The 27,950-nt window shown below is 39.6% G+C and overlaps 1 protein-coding gene across 6 annotated transcripts in view; it reads left to right on the top strand.

Moving 5' to 3' along the window:
• LOC129030495 (E3 SUMO-protein ligase RanBP2-like) overlaps positions 1-27,950 on the top strand; it is a 42,009-nt gene continuing 14,059 nt past the window's right edge. For 4 of the 6 annotated variants that reach the window (XR_010123217.1, XR_010123216.1, XM_063649089.1 and 1 more), the window contains exons 1-17: positions 1-206; positions 1,870-1,937; positions 3,525-3,636; positions 4,072-4,224; positions 8,281-8,511; positions 8,856-9,001; positions 13,251-13,443; positions 19,448-19,535; positions 21,642-21,851; positions 23,607-23,788; positions 23,873-24,048; positions 24,216-24,339; positions 25,330-25,491; positions 25,756-25,893; positions 26,154-26,300; positions 27,240-27,419; positions 27,511-27,594. Coding sequence is in view for 4 of the 6 variants with exons in the window: in XM_063649089.1 (XP_063505159.1) it covers positions 135-206; positions 1,870-1,937; positions 3,525-3,636; positions 4,072-4,224; positions 8,281-8,511; positions 8,856-9,001; positions 13,251-13,443; positions 19,448-19,535; positions 21,642-21,851; positions 23,607-23,788; positions 23,873-24,048; positions 24,216-24,339; positions 25,330-25,491; positions 25,756-25,893; positions 26,154-26,300; positions 27,240-27,419; positions 27,511-27,594 (2,466 nt within the window). In the remaining 2 variants the exon portion in view is untranslated. Of the gene's footprint in view, positions 207-1,869; positions 1,938-3,524; positions 3,637-4,071; positions 4,225-8,280; positions 8,512-8,855; positions 9,002-13,250; positions 13,444-19,447; positions 19,536-21,641; positions 21,852-23,606; positions 23,789-23,872; positions 24,049-24,215; positions 24,340-25,329; positions 25,492-25,755; positions 25,894-26,153; positions 26,301-27,239; positions 27,420-27,510; positions 27,595-27,950 lie in introns of those variants that run through there. The other 2 variants (XM_063649090.1, XM_063649091.1) reach the window with 2 other exon arrangements.

The raw sequence follows: 27,950 nt of genomic DNA, 5'->3' as shown, positions 1-27,950 counted from the left end.
AAGTTCGTCACAATGGTCCTCTGCGGGCTACGTAGCTGCGTCCTTGACTTCCAGGCGCTTTCCTCTTCCAAGTGGCGACTGCTGCGGGGCTGAGCGCTGGTCTCACGCGGCTCGGCAGCCAGGTTGGCGGCGCGATGAAGCGCAGCAAGGCCGACGTGGAGCGGTACATCGCCTGGGTGCAGGGCTCCGCCCCGTCGCCTAGAAAGGTGAGTGGGTCTGGAAGAGACCGACGGCCTCGACCTGGCCGGGCGGCGGCCTGGCGCGGCTCAGGCGTCATGGCTCCCGACGGGCGCTGCTCCCTGGCGCGCTCTGTTGAGGCGCCGGCCGGCTAGCGCAGTCCTGTGGGCGGCGTGGCGCTTGCAAGCGCAGGGAGAGTCCTTGGGGGACCGCGGTGGACGGGAGACCGTTGGCGCCGGCGCTTCCTCTTTCTCCCGGCTTGTTCCCGACGGTGCTGGCTCCCGACGGTGCTGGCTCCCGACGGTGCTGGCTCCCGACGGTGCTGGCTCCCGACGGTGCTCGCTCGTGGGCCCGCCCTGGCCCAGGCTTTCTGGCCGATGGCGCGCCGCGTAGTACCGGCGCGGCCTAGTTCTCGGGGGCTTGGGCACCCGGGTGCTATATCGGCGGGTTTCTTCCCATGTCCTGGACATTTACTCTATATGCTGCGACGGAGGTCTTAACTCTTTGGCCTGGAGGAACCCAGTGGGGACTGACGCAGCTCCGGGGTGAGCTTTGGCGGCTGTGCTTTTGCCTTTCTTAAAAATATTCTTCGTCTGTAATCCCGGCACTTTGGGAGGCCGAGAGACCAGCCTGACCAATATGGTGAAAATCCGTCAGTATTAAAAATACAAAAATGAGCCGGGCGTGGTGGCAGGCACCTGTAGTCCCACCTACTGGGTAGGCTGAGACAGGAGAATTGCTTGAACCATGGAGGCAGAGGTTGTGGTGAGCAGAGATTGCGCCACTGCACTCCAGCCTGTGTGACAGAGCGAGACTACGTCTCCAAAAAATAAAAATAAAAAAAAATAATTCTTTCTCTAGTTTTTCTTTTTCCAGATGGCTTCTGTTTAGTTTTTCTATGTTCTGTCAAGTTGGTTTCTTATTCTGCAGCTGATTCCTACTTCTCAAAGGCTACTTGACAGCTCTTATTTTTATTTTTATTTTTTTAGAATAGGGTCTTGCTGTGTTGCCCAGGCTGGCATCAAATTTTTGGGCATAAATGATCCTCCTACCTCTGTTTCCTGAGTACTTAGGACTACAGGCAGGCACCTTTGACAGCTGTTAGTTGTTTTTTCTGCGCTTTACATCTATATACTTCTGAGTAACACACATATATACTTTTGTTATTTTTAATTCCCTTTCTCCCATTTTAGACATTTTCTTTTCTTTTTTTTTTTTTTTTTTTTGAGACGGAGTCTCGCTTTATCCCGCAGGCTGGGGTGCAGTGGCGCGATCTCGGCTCACTGCAAACTCTCCCTCCCGGGTTCACGCCATTCTCCTGCCCCAGCCTGTAGCTGGGATTACAGACACCCACCATTATGCCTGGCTAATTTTTGTATTTTTGTGGAGACGGGGTTTCACCATGTTAGCCAGGCTGGTCTCAAATTCCTGACCTCAGGTGATCCGCCCACTTCGGCCTCCCAAAGTGCTGGGATTACAGGCATGAACCACTGCACCCAGCTCTATTTTTTGTTTTGTGATAGGAAATTATAAAACATGGAATTATGCATTTGTCAGGCTTTAAAAAAAACTTTTAAGTGAATGAAAATGGCGTATTTGAACATAAACTTAGGACAGGTTTTTACTGCTTTTGAAAAAATGTTGGAAAATATTTCTGTATGAAAAGTAAAACCACTTTTAATTTTTTTTTAGATGTCAATGAAAGGATTCTATTTTGCAAAGCTGTATTATGAAGCTAAAGAATATGATCTTGCTAAAAAGTAAGTACAAACTGTAACATGTATTCGTTTTTTAAAAATCAATGCGTTTTCTCATTTTCTTCTTTGAAATAGGTAAAAATATGTTCTTAGTAGTTCTTCCTAAGTGTATTCTGGAATAAGGGATTTATCACTCAGACTGATGCTAAGGACCAGCCTAGATTCCATTGAGATTGAAACGGTAATTAGTGTTTTCTGCATGCTGCTGCTTGTTTATACCAAGGGCAAGAAATTGTTTGGCTTAAAACACTTTTTCTAAAAATTGTCTTCTGTTGGAGTAAAAGAGGACCATGCCTATATCTTAATTTGTTTTTGGTTAAATATCTGATACCTTAATCAGATGAAAAATAGCAATGAATAAAAAATTAAACTGTAAGTGTAAGGCAGGAGAATAGCTTGTATAAAAGATCTTTAATTGACACAATATGTGATGCTCTAAGTCTCTATCCTAGGGATAAGAAGCTTGGTGATTCTGATTTCCTGACTTGGAGTGGATTAAAGCAGGAAATTAAGAGGGAGGCAGGCTTTTTTTTTTTTTTTTTTTTTTTTAAGGCAGTATCTGTCTCTCTTGCTCAGGCTGGAGTGCAGCAGCTGGCTCCATCTTTGCTCACTGTAACCTCTGCCTTCTGGGCTCAAGAGATCTTCCCACCTCAGCGCCCCAAGTAGCTGGGGATACAGATGCGCACCACCATACCTGGCTAAGGTTTGCATTTTTTGGTAGAGACAGGTGTCACTATGTTGCCCAGGCTAGTCTTGAACTTCTGAGCACAGCTGTCTGCCTGCCTCGGCCTCCCATAGTGTTGGGACTACAGGTGTGTGTTACTGCTTCCAGCTGGGAGGCAGGCTTTTAAAGGCATCCAAAGGAAGATGGAAATGCTGGTAAGAAAGGAAAATGGTGGTACATAAATTATGTAACTAGCAGCACTGTGACTGTTAACTCTTGTACCTTTTTACTGTGAGACTTTAATCCCTTAGTTTAGGTCTGGCCTAATTTCTCTGATCGTAATACTGTCAAGGAACCTAGAGGATATTTACTTATTTTAGTTGTTACTTGATTTGAGAAATGGAAATTTCCTGTATTTGGTACTGTAATTAGTAATTTTTCTTCTGTTCGATTTTAGCTGGATATAGTACTGTTAGAAATTACTTTCTTGCTTAAAGGGTAAATGTATTTCCCTTTGTTTGGGAAATTGTTGCTGTTTAGTATTTTGCATTATGACAACTTTAAAAATGTTTACTATAATCACTTCTAATTTATTTGCAAAACTGTTAGTGCTTTATTAAAATGTGATCAGGAAGAAAAAGCAATTTATATGTTCATTTCTTATGTGTGGATAACACTGGAGAAAAATTTGGTAAATGTGACATTTAATGGTAAAATTAGTATGTGGTCAACTCTATGTACGTGTTTTTAAGTATTACCCATTTCTTTCTATGAATACTTTTGAGTTATCTGCATAAATAGTGGTAGTTTTGAGTAACAATATAAACGAGTTTAGTGGTTGCTTTGGTTTAAGATGTATTCTTCGGTTAGCATTTAAAAGTACAGTTCTAAGTTTAATTTACTTTTGTATTACTTTTAAAAAACAGATACATATGTACTTACATTAATGGGCAAGAGAGGGATCCCAAAGCTCATAGATTTCTGGGTCTTCTTTATGAATTAGAAGAAAACACAGACAAAGCCGTTGAATGTTACAGGGTAAGTTATAGGATTCAAATATAGCCTTTGCATAGCCAAACACATGATGCCCAGAGAAATTTATATAAGTAAGTCAAATATATTTTATGAATATCATAAAACAGGCATTGGTATCATAGTACATTACGTGACACAGCTTGGAACAGCTATAGAATTGTTTAACACCTATAAATTGTAAGTCTAACACGGTCAGAAATGGTGTTCTTTTGTGTTTTTTGCATTCGAATGACACAAATATAATTTTTATTTGATTCATTTCCAGAAAATTCCAAGACACTTTTATTTTAACACCTTTGAAGTAACATGTTTTCTCTAGAAGTAGAATTTTTTAAGGGTTGGAGTGATCATTTTTTAACCTTTATATATAAGTATATATACTCCTACATACATACATACAATTTATTTACTAATCTTTAATTTCTTTTCTGATATTAGCGTTCAGTGGAATTAAACCCAACACAAAAAGATCTTGTGTTGAAGATTGCAAAATTGCTTTGTAAAAATGATGTTACTGATGGAAGAGCAAAATACTGGGTTGAAAGAGCAGCTAAACTTTTCCCAGGAAGTCCTGCAGTTTATAAACTAAAGGTAAACAAACAAAACATAAAGGGAGAAAAGACATAACCATTTCTAATATTTGGAGTTTAAATTACTTTTCAATAGCAAACCTTAAGCCCAGGTGTTTGTGTTTCCTTTAAAATTTTTCTTTTAAAAAGTGTATTAAAACCTTTCTGAGCATCTACTGTCTTATTAGGCATAGTTATACTTTATAAGTGACATCTCATTTACCCTTCTGAAATAATTAATATTTTAGGGATTTTACAGTTTAGTAGCTGTAAACTAAGTAGAGCTAAGATTTACATTAAGTTCTGTCTGGTATCCAATTTTTGCTTCTTTAAGTGAAAATTACCTACAGGATGACAATTTAGGGATATTTTAAAGAAGAGTTTTCTAATAACTATTGTCTGAAAGTAGAAGGGATTGTATTTTGAGATAGTAAGGTTTTCAAGCAAAAGATAAAAGGTGGTTTCTCTAGTATATAAGACGTAATTACTAAAAATGGTAGGAAGTTCTTGCTAGTGTGTTGACTGGTCCTGATATTCTTTATAGAGTAAAATATAGTTTACTAAGTAACTGTTCTGGAGAAAATCTACACAACTATGTTTGGCAAACATTTAAAATGTATATTGTAATGTTTTATATATTAATGTATACTTTATTGTGTATGTACAATATTAAATTATAAATGTATATTTGCCTTTAGCCTCCTCCTACCCCCATTATATATGTTTCTGATAGAAATGTAAAAAATTTTAACTTTGAAATAATTATAGATTTTTTTGCACAGGAAGTTGCAAAGATTGTACAGAAAGATCCTATATGCTACTTCATTTTTCCCCAGTGCTTATACAGGTTGAGCATTTAAAATCCGAAATCCTAAATGCTCCAAAATCTGAAATTTTTTGAGCACTGACATGGTGCTCAAAGGAAATGCTCATTAGAAAATTTTGGATTTCAGATTTTCAGATTTGAGATGCTCTACCTGCTAAGTATCCTGCAAATATTCCAAAGTCTGAAAAAATTCAAAATCTGAAATACTTCTGGTCTCAAGCATTTTGGATAAGGGATACTCAACCTGTTTAACCTGACCAAAGCACAATATCAAAATCAGGAATTTTGACATTGGTACAATGTGTATGTATAGTTTTCTTTCATTTTATCACGTGTAGATTCATACCACCACTGCCGTCAAGATACAGAACTACTCTATTACCACAGAGATCTTCCTCATGCTGCCCCTTTTGTAGTCATGCTACTTACTTCTCTTCACTATGCCTGACCTCTGGCAACCATTAATCTGTTCTCCATCTTTATACTTTGGTGATTTCAAAATGTTATGTAAATGTCATCATGAAGTGTGTGACTTTTTTTTTTCTTTTTTCATTTTTTTTGAGACGGAGTCTTGCTCTGTTGCCCAGGTTGGAGTTCACTGGCGCAATCTCAGCTCACTGCCACCTCCACCTCCCAGGTTCAAGCGATTCTCCTGCCTCAGCCTTCCGGGTAGCTGGGACTACAGGCACATGTTACCATGTCCCACTTATTTTTGTATTTTTAGTAGAAACAGGGTTTCACCATGTTGGCCTGGCTGGTCTTGAACTCCTGACCTCATGTGATCTGCCCGCCCCAGCCTCCCAAAGTGCTAGGATTACAGGCGTGAGCCACCGTGCCCGGCCAAGCATGTGCTCTTTTGAGGTTGGCTTGTTCAGTCAGCATAATACCATTTGTGATCCATATAAGTTTTGTATATCCATAGTTGGTTCCTTTACTTCTGAGTAGTATTTCATGGTCCACAATTTAACCATTCACTTTTTTTTTTTTTTTTTTTTTGAGACAGTCTTGCTCTGTCGCCCATGCTGGAGTGCAGTGGTGCTATCTCGGCTCACTGCAACTTCTGCCTCCTGGGTTCTCAGGTGATCCACCCACTTCGGCCTCCCAAAGTGCTGGGATTACAGGTGTGAGCCACTGTGCCCAGCCTTAACCATTCACTTTTGAGGGGCATTTTGGTTATTTCTAGGTTTTGGCTATTGTTAACTGCTATGAACAGTCACGTACAGATTTTTGAAGCTGAAAAAGCATTGAAAATGCTTCCGAAGATAAAAATTACTGATAAGTTTTTCTCCCCAGTAATAAGCAGCTGGATTTTAAATATTAGTCTAAAACGTGAGGTCTAATTGTGCAGATTTCTTTACTCTCTTAGGAGTTATGCCTCAAACATAATTCCCATATTGGGCGTGGCAATTCAGTTAATCTGGTGTCGGTAGTGTTAAAGAACATATGTAATGATAGGGGGATTCTTTTCTTGCAGTATAACAAGTTAGATACTTTGAAGCATTCTTTAAAGATTTTCTTTAATAACTTGAAGGCACTGTTACACCTTTCCTGTATCAGATTTTTTTTTTTTTTTGGAATTGAAATCCATGAGATTTATAACTGTCATGCAAAGTAATTCCATTTCTCCTAAAATTTAAGGCTTGCTAAGGTAAACAGTTTCTGACGTTTGTTTAATGAATGAGAGTATTACTGTTGAGAAGGCTTTTTCTCTCAAGTTTGAGATAGAACTTTTTAAAAGCACTCATAGTGGTTTTTAAAAAAATTTTTAACATAGAGTCAAAGACTAGGGCTTTTGCAATAGGGAGAGGCCAGGGTATCATCCATCTCATCCAGAAGAGGAGAAATTGATAAAGGAGAGAGGGGAATGAAATACAGAGTACTAATGGGCGGCTTGGTCTTGAGAGTTGGGGAAAGACGAGTTTAAGTAGGTAAGGTAAAATGGAATTTATGTGTGATAGCATCAAGTTTCTCAGTGAAGGATGAATCTAGATTATAGGTTGAAAGTGAGGGTCAAAGGAAGGTATGGGGAAGTTGAGGAAATAGGAGGAGGTGTGAAGTGTCAGGGAGTGGAGAAAGTGAGTCTGTTAGTACTAAAATGATATTTTGTTTTAGGCAGCACCAGTTTGATGGTTGAGATAACGAAAATGAAATCAGTTAGCTTGGGGTTATGATTTCCCAAATCTAAGCACACAGAAACCAGTTCAGAGGATTCTTCTGAGGAAAAGAGGGAATTAGTTGAAGGGATCTGTAAGCAAACAGTAATTATGGATATAAGGGATTATAGCATTTTTTGCCTGACAGAAGAAAGTGTGTGTATTTATATGTGTTTACAGGTGTTTAAAACTTGATGATGTTATTGTCTTGAAGGGAACTTGTCATGTGGTGGAGAAGTATATTTCTGAAAGTAAGGGTATGTAGGCCCTCAGTGAGGTGGAAGAATAAGAAGGGTGGCACGGTGGTTTCGGTGGTATGACCAAAATACAGATTTTGAAGACCTGTGTCAGTGGCAAGTGGATGGTTGAGGTTGGAGTGGAGGATAACATCACTGGAGATGAGGTGATTAAGGAACTGAGTAGTCAGCCTGGGCCACATGGCAAGACCCCATCTCTACAGAACATTAAAAAAAAATTAGCCGGGCATGGTGGTGCATGCCTGTGCTCCTAGCTTCTTGAGAGGCTGATGGAAGAGCATCGCAAATGAGAAGTGAGTGGCCACAAACCCTACTTCCTCTCCTTGTATGTAAGTTCAGAGAGAAAAAGCCATCATGGTAGTGGGGGTTATCCTGAGATGATACTGTCTTCATTTAAGGTCAGGAGGTGATGACAGTGCTTTGAGATGATGATGAAGGTAACAGAACAGTGGAAAGAGAGGGGATGCAGGATTGAGTCAGATTTAAGGAGATACAGAGCAGTTTGAAGATAAAGACCTTGTTGCTGAGGATTGACTGGGGAGGTCTAGGCTTCTGGTGGTGACTCAGTTGGACAGGGATGTGTGGCAATAGTCGTGGTAGTCTCTGAAGAGAGTGTGAGCTACTGCAGTAATCACAGATGCTTTTCTTCACATACAGTTCTTGAGGCTTAGTTTCTGGGTTGTAAGCAACTCTCAGAAGGGACGAATAAGGTATATAGGATGGTGTTTTTGGTGGCATCATCATAAAACTAGACATAGTGGAATGGTGCTCTTTGGGAGCATGACTTGTTTAAAATTGCACAAGTGTTACTCTAATAATTTTTCTTTTTCCCCTCTAAATAGGAACAGCTTCTAGATTGTGAAGGTGAAGATGGATGGAATAAACTTTTTGACTTGATTCAGTCAGAACTTTATGTAAGACCTGATGACGTCCATGTGAATATCCGGCTAGTGGAGTTGTATCGCTCAAATAAAAGATTGAAGGATGCTGTGGCCCACTGCCATGAGGCAGAGAGGAACACAGCTTTGCGTTCAAGTTTAGAATGGAATTCGTGTGTTGTACAGACCCTTAAGGTAGATAAAAGCTATTGGATCTTTACATTTCTATGTAGGCAATTAGCATACATCTTTTTGTACTAAAGCAGCAGTGCCCTGCTGGACTTAAATTTCTTTTATTTATGTAGAACAGTTATAAAATGAAATTTTTACCAGGATCAGTTAAATTTATAATGGGAAGATTGGGGAGATAACTATGATAACTGTATATATTTTTGGTGTTTTCATTTTAAGGTTGATGTAAAAATCAATATAGTTTTACAAACGTGGTTGGAGTGAGAAAAGGAATTTGTAGGCATAAAATGGTTAATTTCTTAACATTTGATTAAGTTTTGTAACTTACTGTTCATTCCACAAAATAGGAATATCTGGAGTCTTTACAGTGTTTGGAGTCTGATAACAGTGACTGGCGAGCAACCAATACAGACTTACTGCTGGCCTATGCTAATCTTATGCTTCTTACGCTTTCCACTAGAGATGTGCAGGAAAGTAGAGAATTACTGGAAAGGTACGTTGACTTTGAGGAGAATGCTTTAGTATAAATTGCAGTTTTTCTTTTTGCAGTAAGTTCATTGCTCTAAACTTCTTTACTGAATCATTATTTCTATAATGTATCTAGGAGTTATAGTTAATACAGTGAACCACTAGGAGGCAATCTTATTTTTCTTCTTTTATGGGGAAGTTCTAATTGGTTTTATATGACTTTCCTTTTTAGAGAACTCTTATAGTTCAAGCTTGATTAAAATTAGCCTCATGGTTAAATACTCAGTTTTGTCATAGTCAAGCTTAAAATGAATGTTCTAACTGCTATTTCATATTTTATTTTTTATAATAGTATAATCTTGAGTGAAAATTAAAGTTCATCTGTCATCAGATGGCTAGGTTCACATGTACTAGTATAAGCACTTAGCATCACTAGTATTTCAGAGAATACTGTTTTAGCTAAGAAACAAAAGAACTCAACTATGTGATTTACCTTTTTTCCTAAATTTTGATTTTGAAAACCAGTGTCTCCATTTTGAAAATAAATTCCATTGAACAAAAACATCACTTGGATTTGTATAAAGATGTTAGTTTAGAGCAGGGGTTGATTAGAGCTTGTGAGCCAAATATGGCCCCTGCCTAATTTTGTTAATATTTATTGGAATACAGCATGCCTCTGTTTATGTATTGTCTGTGGCTGCTTACATACTACAAGGTTGGAGTTGAGTGGTTGCAGCAGAGATTGTATGCCTGTAAAGCCAGATTAGTATTCTCCTCCTTTTTGTAGAAAAAGTTTACTGATTGCTAGTTTAGGCTGTCCATTTGTTTGGAAGTTAATTTATTTCCCCATCTGGTATAAGGACAGAAGTTCATTTCACTGAGTGCAGGGAGTAGGTAATTTTCTTGAAAAAGTACATAGTGTCCTAAATTGGTAGGGTAAAAGCAGTATCTAAAAGAACTAACATAACTTTAAGATTATTTTAGAAAACATGTAGGATGTTTTATTTTGTATTCTTTGTATACTCAAATTTTTTGGTCCCAAGTTCTTTTTACATTTTTCTTAAGGACATCAAAGATCTTTGTATGTGGGTTCCTTTTTTTTCTTTCTTTCTTTTTTTTTTGAGATGGAGTCTTGCTCTGTCACCAGGCTGGAGTGCAGTGGCACGACCTTGGCTCACTGTAACCTCCGCCTCCTGGGTTCAGGCAATTCTCCTGCCTCAGCCTCCCGAGTAGCTGGGACCACAGGCGCACACCACCACGCCCAGCTAATTTTTGTATTTTTAGTAGAGACGGAGTTCAGGATGGTCTCAATCTCTTTTTTTTTTTTTTTTTTTGAGACTGAGTCTTGCTCTCACCAGGCTGGCATGCAGTGGCGCAGTCTCGGCTCACTGCAACCTCTGCCTCCTGGGTTCAAGTGATTCTCTTGTCTCTGCCTCCTGAATAGGTGGGACTACAGGTGCCCGCCACCACACCTGTCTAATTTTTTTTTTTTTTTGAGACAGAGTCTTGCTCTGTCACCCAGGCTGGAGTACAGTGGCGCAATCTCGGCTCACTGCAAGCTCCGCCTCCCAGGTTCTCGCCATTCTTCTGCCTCAGCCTCCTGAGTAGCTGGGACTACAGGCGCCCACCACCACGATCGGCTAATTTTTTTGTATTTTTAGTAGAGATGGGGTTTCACCGTGTTAGCCAGGATGGTCTCAATCTCCTGACCACATGATCTGCCCTCCTCGGCCTTCCAAAGTGTTGGGATTACAGGCGTGAGCCACCATGCCCAGCCCACACCTGGCTAATTAGTAGGAACGGGGTTTCATCATGTTGGCCAGGATGGTCTCGATCTTTTTTTTTTTTTTTTTTTTGAGACGGAGTCTCGCTCTGTCGCCCAGGCTGGAGTGCAGTGGCGCCATCTTGGCTCACTGCAAGCTCTGCCTCCAGGGTTCACGCCATTCTCCTGCCTCAGCCTCTTGAGTAGCTGGGCCTACAGGTACCCGCCACCACACCCAGCTAATTTTTTGTAGTTTTAGTAGAGATGAGGTTTCACCGTGTTAGCCAGGATGGTCTTGATCTCCTGACCTTGTGATCCGCCCGCCTTGGCCTCCCAAAGTGCTGGGATTACAGGCGTGAGCCACCGCACCCAGCTGGTCTCAATGTCTTGACCTCTTGATCCGCCTACCTTGGCCTCCCAAAGTACTGGGAGGTCTCAATCTCTTGACCTCGTGATCCGCCTGCCTTGGCCTTCCAAAGTGCTGGGATTGCGGGTCTGAGCCACTGCACCCGGCTGTATGTGGGTTATTTCTATCAGTGTTTATTACATTAGAAATTAAAAGAAATAAAAAATATGTAATCCATTAAAAATGTAATAAGCCCTATTGTGTGTTAATAATAATAGCTTTATTATTTTTTTTTTTTTGAGACAGAGTTTTGCTCTTGTTGCCCGGGCTAGAGTGCAACAGTGTGATCTCGGATCACTGCAACCTCTGCTTCGCAGGTTCAAGCGATTCTCCTGCCTCAGCCTCCCAAGTAGCTGGAATTACAGGTGCCCACTACCACACCTGGCTAATTTTTTGTATTTTTAGTAGAGATGGGGTTTCACCATGTTGGCTAGGCTGGTCTTGAACTCCTGACCTCAGGTGATCCACCCGCCTCAGCCTCCCAAAGTGCTGGAATTACATGTGTGAGCCACCGCGCAGGGCCAATAATAGCATTTTTTATGAAAAATAATTATTTTCCAACAGCAAAAAACGAGTCAGAAAAGTGTCATTGTTTTTGCATTTTTGTAAATCTTTTTAATGTCTCACTTAATAGAACATAGCTAGATTCTCATTTACTTCCTCTTTCAGTCTGTAAAACTATTACATGTCATGAAGCTTCTAGAAAACTCAGCTCAGTGGGGCGCGGTGGCTCAGGCCTGTAATCCCAGCACTTTGGGAGGCCGAGGCAGATGGATCACGAAGTCAGGAGATCGAGACCATCCCAGCTAACAACGGTGAAACCTTGTCTCTACTAAAAATACAAAAAATTAGCCGGGCATGTTGGCACGCGCCTATAGTCCCAGCTACTCGGGAGGCTGAGGCAGAAGAATTGCTTGAACCTGGGAGTCAGAGGTTGCAGTAAGCCAAGATTGTGCCACTGCACTCCAACCTTGTGACAGAGCGAGATTCTGTCTCCAAAAACAAAAACAAAAACAAAAAAACTCAGCTCTACATACATGAGAAAATGAATATGTAAAATATAAATTTTTTTTGGTATTATTGTGAAAGTAATTTTAACTTCATGGATCCCCTGAAGGGGTTTTTGAGCACCCTCAGAGATCTTTAGACCTCACTTGCTCTGGCTGCTTTATTATAAGCCACTTTAAAATCATGCTTCACGTTTAAGTGTTTGCTTTTTGCTTTTACTTTTCTTCCAAAGTGAGGATTTGGAGAAACATTAGGATTTAGAAGAACTAATTTAGAATATAGATTACAAATAATAGGCCAGGCGTAGTGGCTTATGCCTGTAATCCCAGCACATTGGTAAGCTGAGGCGGGTGGATCATGAGGTGGGAGTTCGAGACCAGCCTGGCCAACATAGTGAAACCCTGTCTCTACTAAAAATATAAAAAAAGTTTAGCGGGGCATGGTGGCAGGCACCTGTAATCCCAGCTACTCAGGTGGCTGAGTCAGGAGAATCACTTGAACCTAGGAGGTGGAGGTTGCAGTGAGCTTAGATCGTGCCATTGCACTCCAGCCCAGGCGATAGTGAGAGACTCCGTCTCAAAAAAAAAAAAAAAAAAAAAGGAAGACAATTTATTTAACACTGTAATGATCTGTGTAGTAAAGAGAGCAATTACTGTATTGATACTCAAATACCTGTCAGTTATTTACTTGTAATTTGGAAATGGTATGTCTAATTTGAGAAATTACAACTGTTAATTAAATAATGAAATTATATGATCAGGAAGAAGCTACAAAATAGTCTCCCAATTTTCTCCTGGTTTATTTTGAAATGTGCACCTATAATCACTAATCTTATATTTATCCTGTGATTGGAGGGCTGGAAATAACTGGGAATAAGACATCATTTGAGAGGTTAAGCATGAAGTATAGGAAGCATGCAGGATAAAAATAAGCATTAGATGATTCATAATTTATAACATGGGGAATAAGAATTATTAGAAGTTGAATGTGGAAGATGAAGCTTGAAATAAAATGTTTATTTTGTTTTGAATTAAATAAACCATGATTATTCACAGTGCAGTAAGTGTGTATTATCTGTTTGATATTTTCATATTACAGTTTTGGTAGTTCTCTTCAGTCTGTGAAATCTTCTTTGGGTGGAAATGATGAACTGTCAGCTACTTTCTTAGAAATGAAAGGACATTTCTACATGCATGCTGGTTCTCTGCTTTTGAAGATGGGTCAGCATAGTAATGTTCAATGGCGAGCTCTTTCTGAGCTGGCTGCATTGTGCTATCTCATAGCATTTCAGGTAAGTCTTCCACTTGTAGGAGCAATTGACATTTCACTGAGTCTTGATGTGTTTTAAATGAAGGTGTGCTCTGGTATGTAATGACAGTATGTGAACAAACCTGTGGAATTAAAGTTAAAATGAAATAGTCAATTTGATACAGTGGAAAATAACTAAGCATACACAATACTGGTGAGGCTGGTGAAACAGGGATGTTGAATGCACTCTTGTTGAAAGCCTGCATTGCCATGATTTGTTTGTAGACACATTTGAAGAGTTTAATCTTTTTACTCTGCCATTTTTGGGAACATGATAAAGATGTAATCTTGTATTATGGGTAAAGCTTGATTCAAAAAGATGTGTTACTTGGACAAAATCCTAATAAGTAGATGTAGGGCAGTGGCTTTGTAACCTATGATAGAAGAATATGATTGCAATTTAACATGTTAATTGAAAAACATGTATATAACATTTATGACTGTATTGTGTATGTGTAACAGTATATCTATTAATCTTGAAAACATAAAACCTTTTCTTATTTTTTATTTTTTTATTTTTTTTGAGACCAAGTCTCTCTGTCGCCAGGCTGGAGTGCAGTGGCGTGATCTCGGCTCACTGCAACCTCCACCTCCTGGGTTCAAGTGATTCTCCTGCCTCAGCCTCCTGAGTAGCTGGGACTACAGGCCCGTGCTACCACGCCCAGCTAATTGTTTGTATTTTTAATAGAGACGGGGTTTCACCATGTTAGCCAGGATGGTCGCAATCTCTTGACCTCGTGATCTACCTGCCTTGGTCTCCCAAAGTGCTGGGATTACAGGCACGAGCCACTGTGCCTGGCCTTTTTTGAGACGGAGTCTCGCTCTGTCGCCCAGGCTGGAGTGCAGTGGCACGATCTCGGCTTTCTGCAAGCTCTGCCTCCCGAGTTCATGCTGTTTTCCTGCCTCAGCCTCCCGAGTAGCTGGGACTACAGGCACCCGCCAGCACGCCTGGCTAATTTTTTTTTTGTACTTTTAGTAGAGACGGAGTTTCACCGTGTTAGCCAGGATGGTCTCAATCTCCTGACCTAGTCATCCACCCGCCTCAGCCTCCCAAAGTGCTGGGATTACAGGCGTGAGCCACCACTCCCGGCCTTTTTTTTTTTTTAATGAGCTTGCATAACTTTTGAAAGGAAAAGAAATAAGCAGTCTTCCAAAAAAGCATTAAACCAGGCTTAGAAAAATGATTGTTAATTTTAGAGAAGGATTTTTTGCTTGGGGAGGGAAAAAAAGGATTCATTACTTTTAGAGAAGGCCCCTCCTTCTAATATAAATCTTTTTTTCTTTTCGAGACGGAGTTTTGCTCTCATTGCCCAGGCTGGAGTGCAATGGCGTGATCTGGCTCACTGCAACCTCCACCTCCCAGGTTCAAGTGATTGTCCTGCTTCAGCCTCCCAAGTAGCTGGGATTACAGGCACGCGCCACCACCCCCGTCTAATTTTGTATTTTTAGTAGAGACGGGGTTTCTCCATGTTGGTCAGGCTGGTCTCGAACTCCTGACCTCAGGTGATCTGTGCGCCTCGGCCTCTCAAAGTGCTGGGATTACAGGCAGTGAGCCACCATGCCCTGCCTAATATAAATCTTTTTATTTTTATTTGAGACAGAGTCTCGCTCTGTCACCAGGCTGGAGTGCAGTGGTGCAATCTCAGCTCACTGCAACCTGTGCCTCCTGGGTTCAAGTGATTCTCCTGCTTCAGCCTATTACGTATCTGGGATTACAGGCACACACCAACATGCCGGGCTAATTTTTTGTATTTTTTAATAGAGATGGGGTTTCACCATGTTAGCCAGGATGGTCTCGATCTTCTGGCCTCGTGATCCACCCGACTCGGCCTCTCAAAGTGCTGGGATTACAGGCATGAGCCACCGAGCCCGGCCTGTAAATCTTTTGAAAACACCGTTGATAGAGAGTTCACATGTTAAGTACTAATATTTAAAATGCTCAGTAGAAACTTCTGTGTTCATAAGGAATGGATTAGTGAAAATTAATGGATTTAGTGAGGTTTCACTAGGTAATACAAACATTAAAAGGTTCTTATAGAAATTCTCAAGTAACTGATAGTTCTTATTTTTATTTATTTGATTTTTTTTGAGATGGAGTCTCACTCTGTCGCCCAGGCTGGAGCACGGTGGCACGACCTCGGCTCACTGCAAGCTCCGCCTCCTGGGTTCACGCCATTCTTCTGCCTCAGCCTCCCGAGTAGCTGGGACTACAGGCACCCACCACCACGCCCGGCTAATTTTTTTGTATTTTCAGTAGAGATGGGGTTTCACCATGTTAGCCAGGATGGTCTCAATCTCCTGACCTCATGATCCGCCCACCTTGGCCTCCCAAAGTGCTGGCATTACAGGCATAAGCCACCGCGCCCTGCCAATAGTTCTTATTTTTAATGGAAACTTTAAAATTTATCTGTCTGTGTGTCTATTAGAGTCTTGCTGTGTCACCCAGGCTGGAGTGCAGTTGCGTAATCGTAGCTCACTGTAACGCTGAACTGGGCTCGAGCTTCCCAGAGTGCTGGGATTATAGGTGGTACTGTGCACAGCCTAAAATTTTTTGATATGTAGTTTTGGGAGGCAGGGTCTCACTCTTGTTGCTCTGGCTGGAGTGCAGTGGCATGATCATAGCTCACTGTATCCTCAAACTCCTGGGCTCAAGCGATCCTCTCCTGCTTCAGCCTCAGCTCAGTAGCTGGGACTACAGGTGCCTGCCACCATGCCTGGCTACATTGTTAAATTTTTTGTAAAGACAAGGTCTTGCTATGTTTCCCAGGCTGGTTGGTCTTGAACTCCTGGCTTCAAGTGATCCTTCTGCCTTGCCCTCCCAAAGTGCTGGGATTACAGGTATGAGCCACCACACCTGACTGTGAACTTTTAATAATAAAAAGTTAGTTTCCCTCTTAATCCATTCACTCAGGTCTCCTTTCCTAGATGACAACTACTGTTAGGAGTTTCTTGGGTGTTCAGAAATATTTTTTGCATATGCAAATGTGCAATACATTCTTTCTCTGCTTTTAAAAAATATTGTGCCTCAATGTGGGTGTGCTTTACCTATTGCCAGATGCCTTGCTTTTCTAAATGTTTCTTCATTGTTCCACTTCAGCACAGAGATACCTACCTCAGTCTTTAACTACCACATATTTCTGTAGAATGAATATATAATAGAAACATCTTAGATGCTTGTATTTTATTTTATCAGTTTATTTTAAAGCTTAATGATCAAATGATTATAAGCATAAAATGTAGGTTATGTGCTGGCATTTGGGTATTTAAGAATTGGCTAACTTTTATGGCAAGATTTTCAGACTCTTAATCAGAGGAATACTGTGGTTCTAGTAAGTACATCTGCATTGCAGCTAGGTATTTAACAAAGTATCTTGAAACCTTTTAGTTAAGATGAGGAAATAGCCAGGCGCGGTGGCTCATGCCTGTAATCCCAGCACTTTGGGAAGCTGAGGCGGGCGGATCACTTGAGGTCAGGAGTTCGAGACCATCCTGACCAACACGGTCAAACCCGATCTCTACTAAAAATACAAAAATTAGCCACACATGGTGGCGGGTGCCTGTAGTCCCAGCTACTTGAGAGGCCGAGACAGGAGAATTGCTTGAAACCAGGAGGCGGAGGTTGCAGTGAGCCAAGATCTTGCCACTGCAGCACTCCAGCCTGGCGACAGAGCGAGACTCCAACTCAAAAAAAAAAAAAAAGGAAATAGTGAATTGAGATGATTTGATTGAGTGGATTCACAACTAATTAACTGGTCACAAATTCAACTGTTGAATAATTTTGTAAAAGAGGCCGGGTTTATGAATTGAGGTCAGTTTGAAAACAAAAAGAATGATGTCAACATTTTGTTTCTTATTTTGTGTGCTCTTTTCAACATATAGATGACAAACTTTGACATGATGTTTAGAAAACTTGTGAGTAAAAGGATAGGCGATACGAATATTTCTAAAATTCAAAATCAGAAGCTTTTAGGTTCATAAATCATATATTTTGAAAAATGAGCATGTTTGGAAAGAATTATATATACATGGTTTAAAATTCTGGCGGCTCTTAAGAATATGCTATGAAGACTCCTTTCTGTTCCCTAGTTATTTACTTTCTCCACTCCCAAAGAAACTAATGTTATTGCTTTCTTGTGTATTCTTCAGGAAATGTTGTATGCATCTCCAAGTAAACACACATACATCCCCTGTCTTTAAAAGAAGGAGGAAAACATTTGAAGATTGCATTTACTTTATTTCCATTAACTGTATCTTGGAGATATTTCCATGTCAGTATATATAAAGGGCATTCTCATTAGTTTGGATGCTTGCATATTATTCCATTGTGTGGATGTACTGTAGCTTTGGAGTTTTTAAAACCAGGGTCCTAAAACCAGGACATTAGCTTGCTTTTACTTTTTTTTTTTAATGCTACTTCAAGTAATTTAGCAATGATTAACTTGTGCCATGAATTCCTGAAAGAATTGCAGTATCAAAGTATATCTGTGCATTTATAATTTTTAGAGCTGCTGCCAAATATCTAACCCTAAAGAGGTTGTATCAAATTACATTTCCACCACCAATTAAGAAAGTGGTGATAGAATTAAAAGCCGATGCTCTAGTCACCCATATAGTTACTTTTGGCATGTTTCTAGTAAGTGGGCATTGCCTATGACTGGACATTTTCAGTGATGGATATTCATTACTTTTCAAGATAGCCCAGTGCATCTTTAGGTGGTTTGGCTCTTGGTACTTCCTTATATAGAATAAAAATATTCTTCAAGCCTTCTACCTGTTGGTCTTGTTTCTTCTTTTGATGATTGCTTTTATAAAATAATTTTAATATTTGAAGGCAGCTGTCATGTCTTCCCTTCGCCATTCTATTCATCATGTTTTTTTGTTTTCACAGGTTATTACATTAGGATCTCTTTAATTTCCTGGTTGTCCCATTTATTCCAGTGCTATCCCATATTATCCATACTCTGAAAATGTGTTATCTACAACGTGGCATTTCCAAGTGTCATTTCACCTGTACTTTTTAAAGTAGGGTGTCATATCTACTCAGATAGGACAACATCTGCTGTTGTCCTATTTAGGCAGGGTAGAAAAGTAATGTAATTAAAATTTCCATTTCTCTGATTGTAACATGAATGTGCTTTTAGTAGAAACTAATTTCTCAGAACTGCTCTGTGTATGCTTTTTTTTTTTTTTTTCTTTTTTTGGAGATAGGGTCTCACTCTGTCTCCCAAGCTGGAGCACAGTGGCATGATCATGGCTCACTGCAGCCTTGATCTCCTGGATTTAAGTGATCCTCCTGCCTCAGCCTCCTGAGTAGCTGGGACCACAGGTGTGTGCCACCACGCCTGGCTAATTAAAAAAAAACTTCTTTTAGAGATAGGGTCTCACCGTGTTGTTCAGGCTGGTCTTGAACTCTGGGCTCAAGCGATCCCCACACCTTGGCCTCCCAAAGTGCTGGGATTACAGGTGTGGGCCACCATGTCTGGCCGCTCTTTTTTTTTTTTTTTTTTTGAGATGGAGTCTCGCTCTTTCACCCAGGCTGAAGTGCAGTGGCACGGTCTTGGCTCACTACAACCTCTGCCTCCCAGGTTCAAGCTATCCTTGTGCCTCAGCCTCCCATGTAGCTGGAATTAATAGATGTGTGCCATCACACCTGGCTCTTTGTTTTTTTTAAATTATTTTTAGTAGAGACTGGGTTTCACCATGTTGGCCAGGCTGGTGTCAAACTCCTGACCTCAAGTGATCAGCCCACCTTGGCCTCCCAGAGTGTTGGATTACAGGTGTGAGCCACCACGCCTGTACCTGGCCTGTCTTTCATAGGTTATATAAATTCCTTGGTTCCCAGTTTTTGCAGTCTTTTCCAATTCAGTTTAATTAATGGTTACCTGTTTATTCATTATCAAAAAAAGTACAGTGTAATAGATAAGACCATGTTACTATTAGAAGTATGGGTATCATGAAATTAAGATTTTTGATTCTAAAATTATTAGGTTCCAAGACCAAAGATTAAATTAATAAAAGGTGAAGCTGGACAAAATCTGCTGGAAATGATGGCCTGTGACCGACTGAGCCAATCAGGTAATAGTAATATGAAACTAATTTGATTTAAAAAGAAAAAGGAATTTCTGTTAAGGCATATCTTATGATAAAATCTTCATCTGTCCAGGAGATAATTTGTCAAAATTATTTCTTTTTGCCGTATCAGTTAAGAGCAATAGGTATGGAAGAGATGCGAAGAAATAGCACATTCTTTAAAAAACATGAATATTTGATATTGTTTGTTCCTAGGTGGAGAGGTTTTCTTAACTCTTTCTTTATCTGGCTGCTAGAGCCTCTATCCTGAATATTTAGTCACTTCCTGAACTAAGTATAATTATTGATTTGCCAACCATTTAACACCAGCTGATTCTAAAAACACTGCTGTGGGGATATAAAGATGAAGAAGATATGGATCTGTCTTAAAGAGCTGAGAGGATAGTGAGGAAGATAGAAGATATATACTTACCTTATATTAGGCTCTTGGAATTTGTGGATTTTTTCCCCCCATTTTTGGCTTGGGATGAATCCTAAAGGTCTGTTGCATATTACCTGTGATTTTGCTAAGATACAAACTTTAAGGTAGTTAGGTGGCCATTGAATCAAGCAGTGAACTGAAGAAACATAATGCTTTCTATAAGGAGCAGTTTTGATATAAAATTGGATGAATTTTGTAAAGAGCAAGATGTAATATTAAATCAAAGTTATTATAAGCTTTGGTATATAGTTAGGCTGTTGGCCAAAGCTCACATTGCTTTTTTATTCCATAGCCCACTTTTTTTGTGGGAGTTGGGCTTTCAATCCTTAAAGTGACTTTCTACTTTTTTCCTTTTCTCTTTTTCTTCTACCCTTGCAGGGCTCTCATAAGTGCCTTTGCATGGTCACAGTTAGATAAAAATGGCCTATATTTTTTTATGTCTTTGATCTGGGCATCCCGAGGGTGCCTCTGTAAGTGTGCTGAGACACAACTGTGTAGTGGTAACCAAACCTAATTGCCCAGCAGAATTAACTCGAAGGACGGTTTTTAAAAAAAGTTCAATTGAAATAGAATTCGTATACCATACGCTTCACCCATTTAAAGTGTACAGTTCAGTGGCTTTTAGTATGTTCATAGAGTATTACCATTGTCACGACAATCAGTTTTAGAAGATTTTCATCACTCCATGAGGAATTCCGTACCTATTAGCAGTTACTCCCCATTTTACTCAAACCTCTCAGCCTTGGCAACCGCCAATCTGTCTCTGTAGGTTTGCCTATTCTGAACATTTCACGTAAGTGGAATCATATAGTATGTGGTCTTTTGTGACTGGCTTCTTTCATTTAGCAAGGTTTTCAAGGGTCATCTGCGTTATAGCATGTATCAGTACTTTATCCGAGGACTATGTTTTTTGATTGCTTACTGTAAACATATGGAATAAAAATCTCTGGGAACGAGGCCTGGAAATAATTCTTTTTTTTTTTTTTTCCTGAGACAGAGTCTCACTCTGTCGCTCAGGCTGGAGTGCAGTGGTGTGATCTTGGCTCACTGCAAGCTCTGCCTCCCGCGTTCACACCATTCTCCTCCCTCAGCCTCCCCAGTAGCTGGGACTACAGGCGCCCGCCACCATGGCCGGCTAATCTTTTTTTTTGTATTTTTAATAGAGACGGAGTTTCACTGTGTTAGCCAGGATGGTCTCGATCTCCTGACCTCATTATCCGCCCAGCTTGGCCTCCCAAAGTGCTGGGATTACAGGCATGAGCTACCGTGCCCAGCCGGAAATAATTCTTAAAAGCTGTTTAAAGGAGGATTCTGATCAGCCAGATTTAGAAATCAGTGTATCAGATCAGAGAATAAGAGCTTGTCCCTGTTCTCCTATGGCCACTTAAATCCAGACCTTTTCATCTAAAATGCAAATATGTTTGGCATTTTCCATACACATTCCTGTCTTTTTTCCCCCTTCTGCTGTCTTCTGTAGATACTGAGAATATTAAACCTGTACGCTTTTCATTTTCTACATAAGCACCCGTTTTGTTGTCCAGCTGTATTTTTTGGGTTGGAGGGTTAGGTCTGCAATAATCATGTTATTTCCCCTTTGGGTATACAAATGAGACAATGTGAGCAAATACAATCTGTATTTTTAAAGTGATGGAAATAAATTTTATTTTCAGGGCACATGTTGCTAAACTTAAGTTGTGGCAAGCAAGATTTTTTAAAAGAGGTTGTTGAATCTTTTGCCAACAAAAGCGGGCAGTCTGCATTATATGATGCTCTGTTTTCTAGTCAGTCACCTAAGGATACATCTTTTCTTGGTAGCGATGATATTGGAAACATTGATGTACAAGAACCAGAGCTTGAAGATTTGGCTAGATATGATGTTGGTAAGTTATATGTTTCAGAGGAAACGGTCTCTGTCTTAATTCTTATAAATTGCCCATAATCTTATTACCCAGAAATAATGACTTAATATTTTCCTGTATTCCTTTCGTGTGTGGGTTGGGCTGGGGGGAGTTTGAATGTGGTGCTGTGGGGGTGGCATGTAGTTTTTGTTGTTGTTGTTTTTGAGACCAAGTTTTGCTCTTGTCCTCCACGCTGGAGTTCAGTGGTGCAATCTCGGCTCACTGTAACCTCTGCCTCCCGGGTTCAAGTGATTCTGCTGCCTCAGTCTCCCAAGTAGCGGGATTACAAGTGCCCGCCACCACGCCCGGCTCAAGTGATCCTCCCGCCTAAGCCCCCCAAAGTGTTGGGATGGGGCCCGGCACAGTGGCTCATATCTGTAATCCCAGCACTTTGGGAGGCCGAGGCGGGCAGATCACCTGAGATCAGGAGTTCGAGACCGTCCTGGCCAACATGGTGAAACCCCGTCTCTACTAAAAATACAAAAATTATCCGGGCGTGGTGGCATGTGCCTGTAGTCCCAGCTACTCGGGAGGCTGAGGCAGGAGAATCACTTCAACCCGGGAGGTGGAGGTTGCAGTGAGCCAAGATCACACCGCTGCGCTACAGCCTGGGCGACAGAGTGAGACTTCATCTCAAAAACAAAAAGTGTTGGAATTATAGGCATGAGCCACTGCATCTGGCCATATTTTTCATCTAAATGGTTGTTTATGTATGATTTATCTTGCTTCCTTCATGAATTCTCTCCCATAGTCTCTGTATTAAAACTATAAATATCACTTTTATTGGCAATAGAATCTTTTTTATGAAGTAGTCATAATTTGCTTGCTACTTTCTGTTATTGGGCATCCAAGTTGTTTTCAACTTTTCCACTGTTAATAATCATACTCTGATAAAAACTTCAACAAAAAGTGTCTTCATTGCAAGTTATTTCCATAGAGATACCTAAAAACAGAATTACTGAGACAAAGGACATGAACATCTTTAAGTCTTGCAAATTGCCAAAATGACAGAAAGATTATACCTCTTTATGCTTCCAGAAGCACATAACCTTTTCTTTTCTTTTCTTTTCTTTTCTTTTGAGGCAGAGTCTCACTCTGTCGCCCAGGCTGGAGCGCAGTGGCGCAATCTCGGCTCACTGCAACTTCCGCCTGCCAGGTTCAAGCAATTGTCTTGCCTCAGCCTCCCAAGTAGCTGGGACTACAGGCACGTGACACCATGCTCGGCTAATTTTTTGTATTTTTAGTAGAGATGGAGTTTCACCATGCTGGCCAGGCTGGTCTCGAACTCCTGACTGCGCATAACCTTTTCAGTATTGACTTTCTTATAGGAAAACAGATTTCTTTACTGTACTGATGGATTAATATAGTGATGTTCCATTGCTTTAATGACTTAAAGGAAAACCCATTGTTTTGGGGTTTCTTATTAGGTTAGGTGTTCTTTATTTGGCTTTTGTCAGTTGATTTTGGTTTATTGAGTTCTAGTCAGTGTCATTTTTTAAGATGGACTTAAACATTCTTCATCACTACTATTTTTATTAAAATTTCTAGAAATAATCAAGTGAGAATGCATTTAATAAGAACATGAGATTTTGCCTAACATAGAATTCTCTCCAGCTTTGATATAGAAAAGCAGTTATATAATTAAGATATATATAATGTGAATTGCTTATGTTGGCAAAACTAATGGCACAAAGAAAAATTTCAAACCCTTAAGCCAATTTTTTAATTTGAATTCAGGTGCTATTCGAGCACATAATGGTAGTCTTCAGCACCTTACTTGGCTTGGCTTACAGTGGAATTCATTGCCTGCTTTACCTGGAATCCGAAAATGGCTAAAACAGCTTTTCCATCGTTTGCCCCAGGAAACCTCAAGGCTTGAAACAAATGCACCTGAATCAATATGTATTTTAGACCTTGAAGTAAGCAAAGATTTTAACAAATTAAATATTCTGAATTTTGTTTAATTTTTTTTTTCTAACTTAACTTTTCCTTAAATAAAACAGGTATTTCTCCTTGGAGTAGTATATACCAGCCACTTACAATTGAAGGAGAAATGTAATTCTCACCACAGCTCCTATCAGCCGTTATGCCTGCCCCTTCCTGTGTGTAAACAGCTTTGTACAGAAAGACAAAAATCTTGGTGGGATGCGGTTTGTACTCTGATTCACAGAAAAGCAGTGTAAGTAGTAAAACAAAAATATTGCTGTCACTTAGTGCATAGGTTTTACCAGGGATTTAATCCTCATGTGAAGATTTAATTTGTCATGTGACCCATTAACATATATGTATGTAAGCGCTGAACTGTGTATTTAGAAAGCAATTTTAGTAAATTGAACTATTTTTTAGACCTGGAAACTCAGCAAAATTGAGACTTCTTGTTCAGCATGAAATAAACACTCTAAGAGCCCAGGAAAAACATGGCCTTCAACCTGCTCTGCTTGTACATTGGGCAAAATGCCTTCAGAAAATGGTGAGTTTTAAAGTATAAGCATTTTTAAAGAACATTACCTTAATTTTTTAAAATCATGAACTTTTCATTGAAAGTTTTTTTGTTCTGAAAACAGCAGCTTGGTCATATTATGACAGATGTGTTTTTTATTGCTGCAAAATAGTTAATGTAGTTAAATATAAGCACTTAGAGGAGCAGTACCTGGCACACAGTGAATGTTACATATTAGCTGAGCTGTTACTGTTATTCCTTAATAATTAAGTTCTGATAATTATTCAGCCTGAAAAATTAAAAAAAAATTAGCACAAGGCTTTGTAGGTAAGACCATTATAGATCTTTCTAAATATTTAAGGTGTTTTTTGTGTCACCATTAGGTGTAGATGGTCAGCCTTTTGAACAAACTGACACTACAGAAGAGGCAGGTTTCAGCTATCTAAAAATGGTAACTGTTAAAAAGTAGTTTGGATTGCTACGTTAGGGTGGTATCATTAGAAGCATTTAAAAGTTGAGTGTAGAGGCCTGGTGCGGTGGCTCATGCCTGTAATCCCAGCATGTTAGGAGGCCGAGGTGGGCAGATCACAAGGTCAGGAGATCGAGAACATTCCTGGCTAACATGGTGAAACCCCGTCTACTAAAAATACAAAAAAAAAAAAAAAAATTAGCCGGGCGTGGTGGCAGGCGCCTGTAGTCCCAGCTGCTTGGGAGGCTGAGGCAAAAGAATGGCGTGAACCCAGGAGGCGGAGCTTGCAGTGAGCCGAGATCACGCCACTGCACTCCAGCCTGGGCTACAGAGCGAGACTCTGTCTCAAAAAGAAAAAAAAGTCAGTGTAGAATGATCACTGGTATTAAGGTGGTTTAGTTATTACAGTATTTGGAAGCTGAACAAATGACTATTGAGGTACCATTTGGTTTTGACTTGAAATTTTAGCCAGTTCTTACAACTTGTAAATGAACTTTAGATCTAATCATGCGTGTTCCTTAAAGTTGTGTGCTTTTAACTTTCTTTTTTAGGGCAGCGATCTTAATTCTTTTTATGATCAACGAGAATACATAGGGAGAAGTGTTCATTATTGGAAGAAAGTTTTGCCATTGTTGAAGATAATAAAAAAGAAGAACAGTATTCCTGAACCTATTGATCCTCTGTTTAAACATTTTCATAGTGTAGACATTCAGGTAACAGAGTTCCTTTATGAATTTATTGGAGATGGGAATTTCCAGTTTATAAACAAAGACATTGAGCTATAAACTGCTTAAATTAATTGCCTTGTTATTTAATGGTAATCTTGTTCTCTAAATTCACTAGCTCTCACAAATAAGATATGACAGAGAAGAGTAATGAGATGTTTGTCTCTTAAGATCACATAAAATCTTTGGAAAATCATTTGGGTTTTATATTGAGTATAAACAATTTGACTAAAAACTATTCTGTGTGTTTAGGCATCAGAAATTGTTGAATATGAAGAAGATGCACACATAACTTTTGCTATATTGGATGCAGTAAACGGAAATATAGAAGATGCTATGACTGCTTTTGAATCTATAAAAAGCATTGTTTCTTATTGGAATCTCGCACTGGTAAGTAGATGTGGTACTTGAGCTACAAGTTTTATTTATTTATTTATTTATTTTTAAAAGATGGGGTTTCTCTGTTGGCCAGGCTAGAGTGCAGTGGCACAATGTTGGCTCACTGCAACCTCTGCTTCCCAGGCTCAAGCGATTCTTGTGCCTCAGCTCCCGAGTAGCTGGGATTACAGGCATGAGCCACCATGCCTGGCCAAGCTAAAAGTTTTTTGTCTTAAAAACCTAATGATTTCATAAAAGCACTATTTGTATAGATTTTTCACAGGAAGGCAGAAGACATTGAAAATGATGCCCTGTTTCCTGAAGAACAAGAAGAATGCAAAAATTATCTGAGAAAGACCAGGGATTACCTAATAAAGATTTTAGATGACAGTGATTCAAATCTTTCAGTGGTCAAGAAAGTAAGTAGCAGGTTGTTGTATGTACGTTCTTACTGATAACCCACTGGTCAATGTTTTTGCGTTGGTCTTATATTTTGGTAATTTCAAAAATACTCAGTAATATGTTGTTACTAATGCACAGAAGGGATGTGTGTGTCTAAATGCTTATATTTGCTTGCTTTGTCTTAGGTTTGGTGTGTCTTTTTAAACTTGGGAATCTAGGTATATGCTCTTAAAAAGTACTTCTTGGGGAATTAGAAAAGATTTCTAAGATAAGACATTGATTTTGTTATCTTAGCAGTGTAATCAAAACAAATATAGCCTCAGGACTGATTCTTAATGAACTTTGCTGAAATTGAAAGTTGTTGCTGACAACTTAAGAGCATTTCTTCTCATCCTCATCAGCCATTATGAATGCCCTTGTTTTCTTGCTGTCAGCTGTTTGAGATTGTCATGAGGATGTTAAATTATGTTCAGTCTTCTGAGTGTTTTGTTGATTAATTTGTGTTACTACTCTTTTATTAGGATTTATGTTGTCTGGTGTATTGTAGCATCTGTATTTCTGTCACCATTGAAAATCAGTTAGGAAACATCAGTAACTTATTTTGTTCACTTGGAAAAGCTTTCCAAGTTAACATTCCTCTACAATTATCATGGTTAACGGAAGTAATAGAAAGAGCATGGACTTTAGAATCAGAAGATGTTAGATTGTACAACACTTTTCTGTGTTCATGAAGAAAAAAATTATAGAATAAAGACAAAAAAATAAAAATAATAATACCAAACAACAGAAAAACAAAGAAAAAAGATAATTAAAAAACACTTTCACGTGTATTATTATTTAAAGTGTAAAGTGCTTATTAAAGTGACAAAAATGTAAATAAGATAAAATATATCATTTTAGAGTTTTTACTTTTGGAATTTTTTGCAAACAAAAGCCCTTAATTAATGTCTTTTTAGTTGCCTGTGCCCCTGGAGTCTGTAAAAGAGATGCTTAATTCAGTCATGCAGGAACTCGAAGACTATAGTGAAGGAGGTCCTCTTTATAAAAATGGTTCTTTGCGAAATGTAGATTCAGAAATAAAACATTCTACACCATCTCCTACCAAATATTCACTATCACCAAGTAAAAGTTACAAGGTAAACAGGAAAGAATGGAATCATTTCATTGTGAAATTGTTTCTGTTCTAAGTGTTTTAAATGCTGTTTTGTTATTTTTGTTTTTTTTTAGTATTCTCCCAAAACACCACCTCGATGGGCAGAAGATCAGAATTCTTTACTGAAAATGATTTGCCAACAACTAAAGGCCATTAAGGTAAGTCACTTAATTTCTCTAGCTGTACTTTTTATTCCAAGATTCCTTCCCTGGCCACTCTCTCACTTTTTTTCTGAAGCTGGTGAAAATGTCCCCCTGCCATCCAAATAGTATGGCAAGGGGACATTTTGGTCTTTTTTTTTTTTTAAAGACAGGGTCTTCTTCTGTTGTGCAGGCTGGAGTACAGTGGTATGATCACAGCTTACTGCGGCTTCGACCTTCTAGCTCAAGAGAGCCTCTTGGCTCAGCCTGCCACGAAGCCAGGACTACAGACAGTCACACGCCACCAGGCCCAGCTAATTGTTGTATTTTTTGTAGAGACGGGATTTTGCCATGTTGCCCAGGGTGGCCTTGAA

This window comes from Pongo pygmaeus, chromosome 12, assembly GCF_028885625.2.
Source record: "Pongo pygmaeus isolate AG05252 chromosome 12, NHGRI_mPonPyg2-v2.0_pri, whole genome shotgun sequence".
Taxonomy (NCBI): domain Eukaryota; kingdom Metazoa; phylum Chordata; class Mammalia; order Primates; family Hominidae; genus Pongo; species Pongo pygmaeus.
This window is presented reverse-complemented; position numbering and strand designations above follow the sequence as displayed.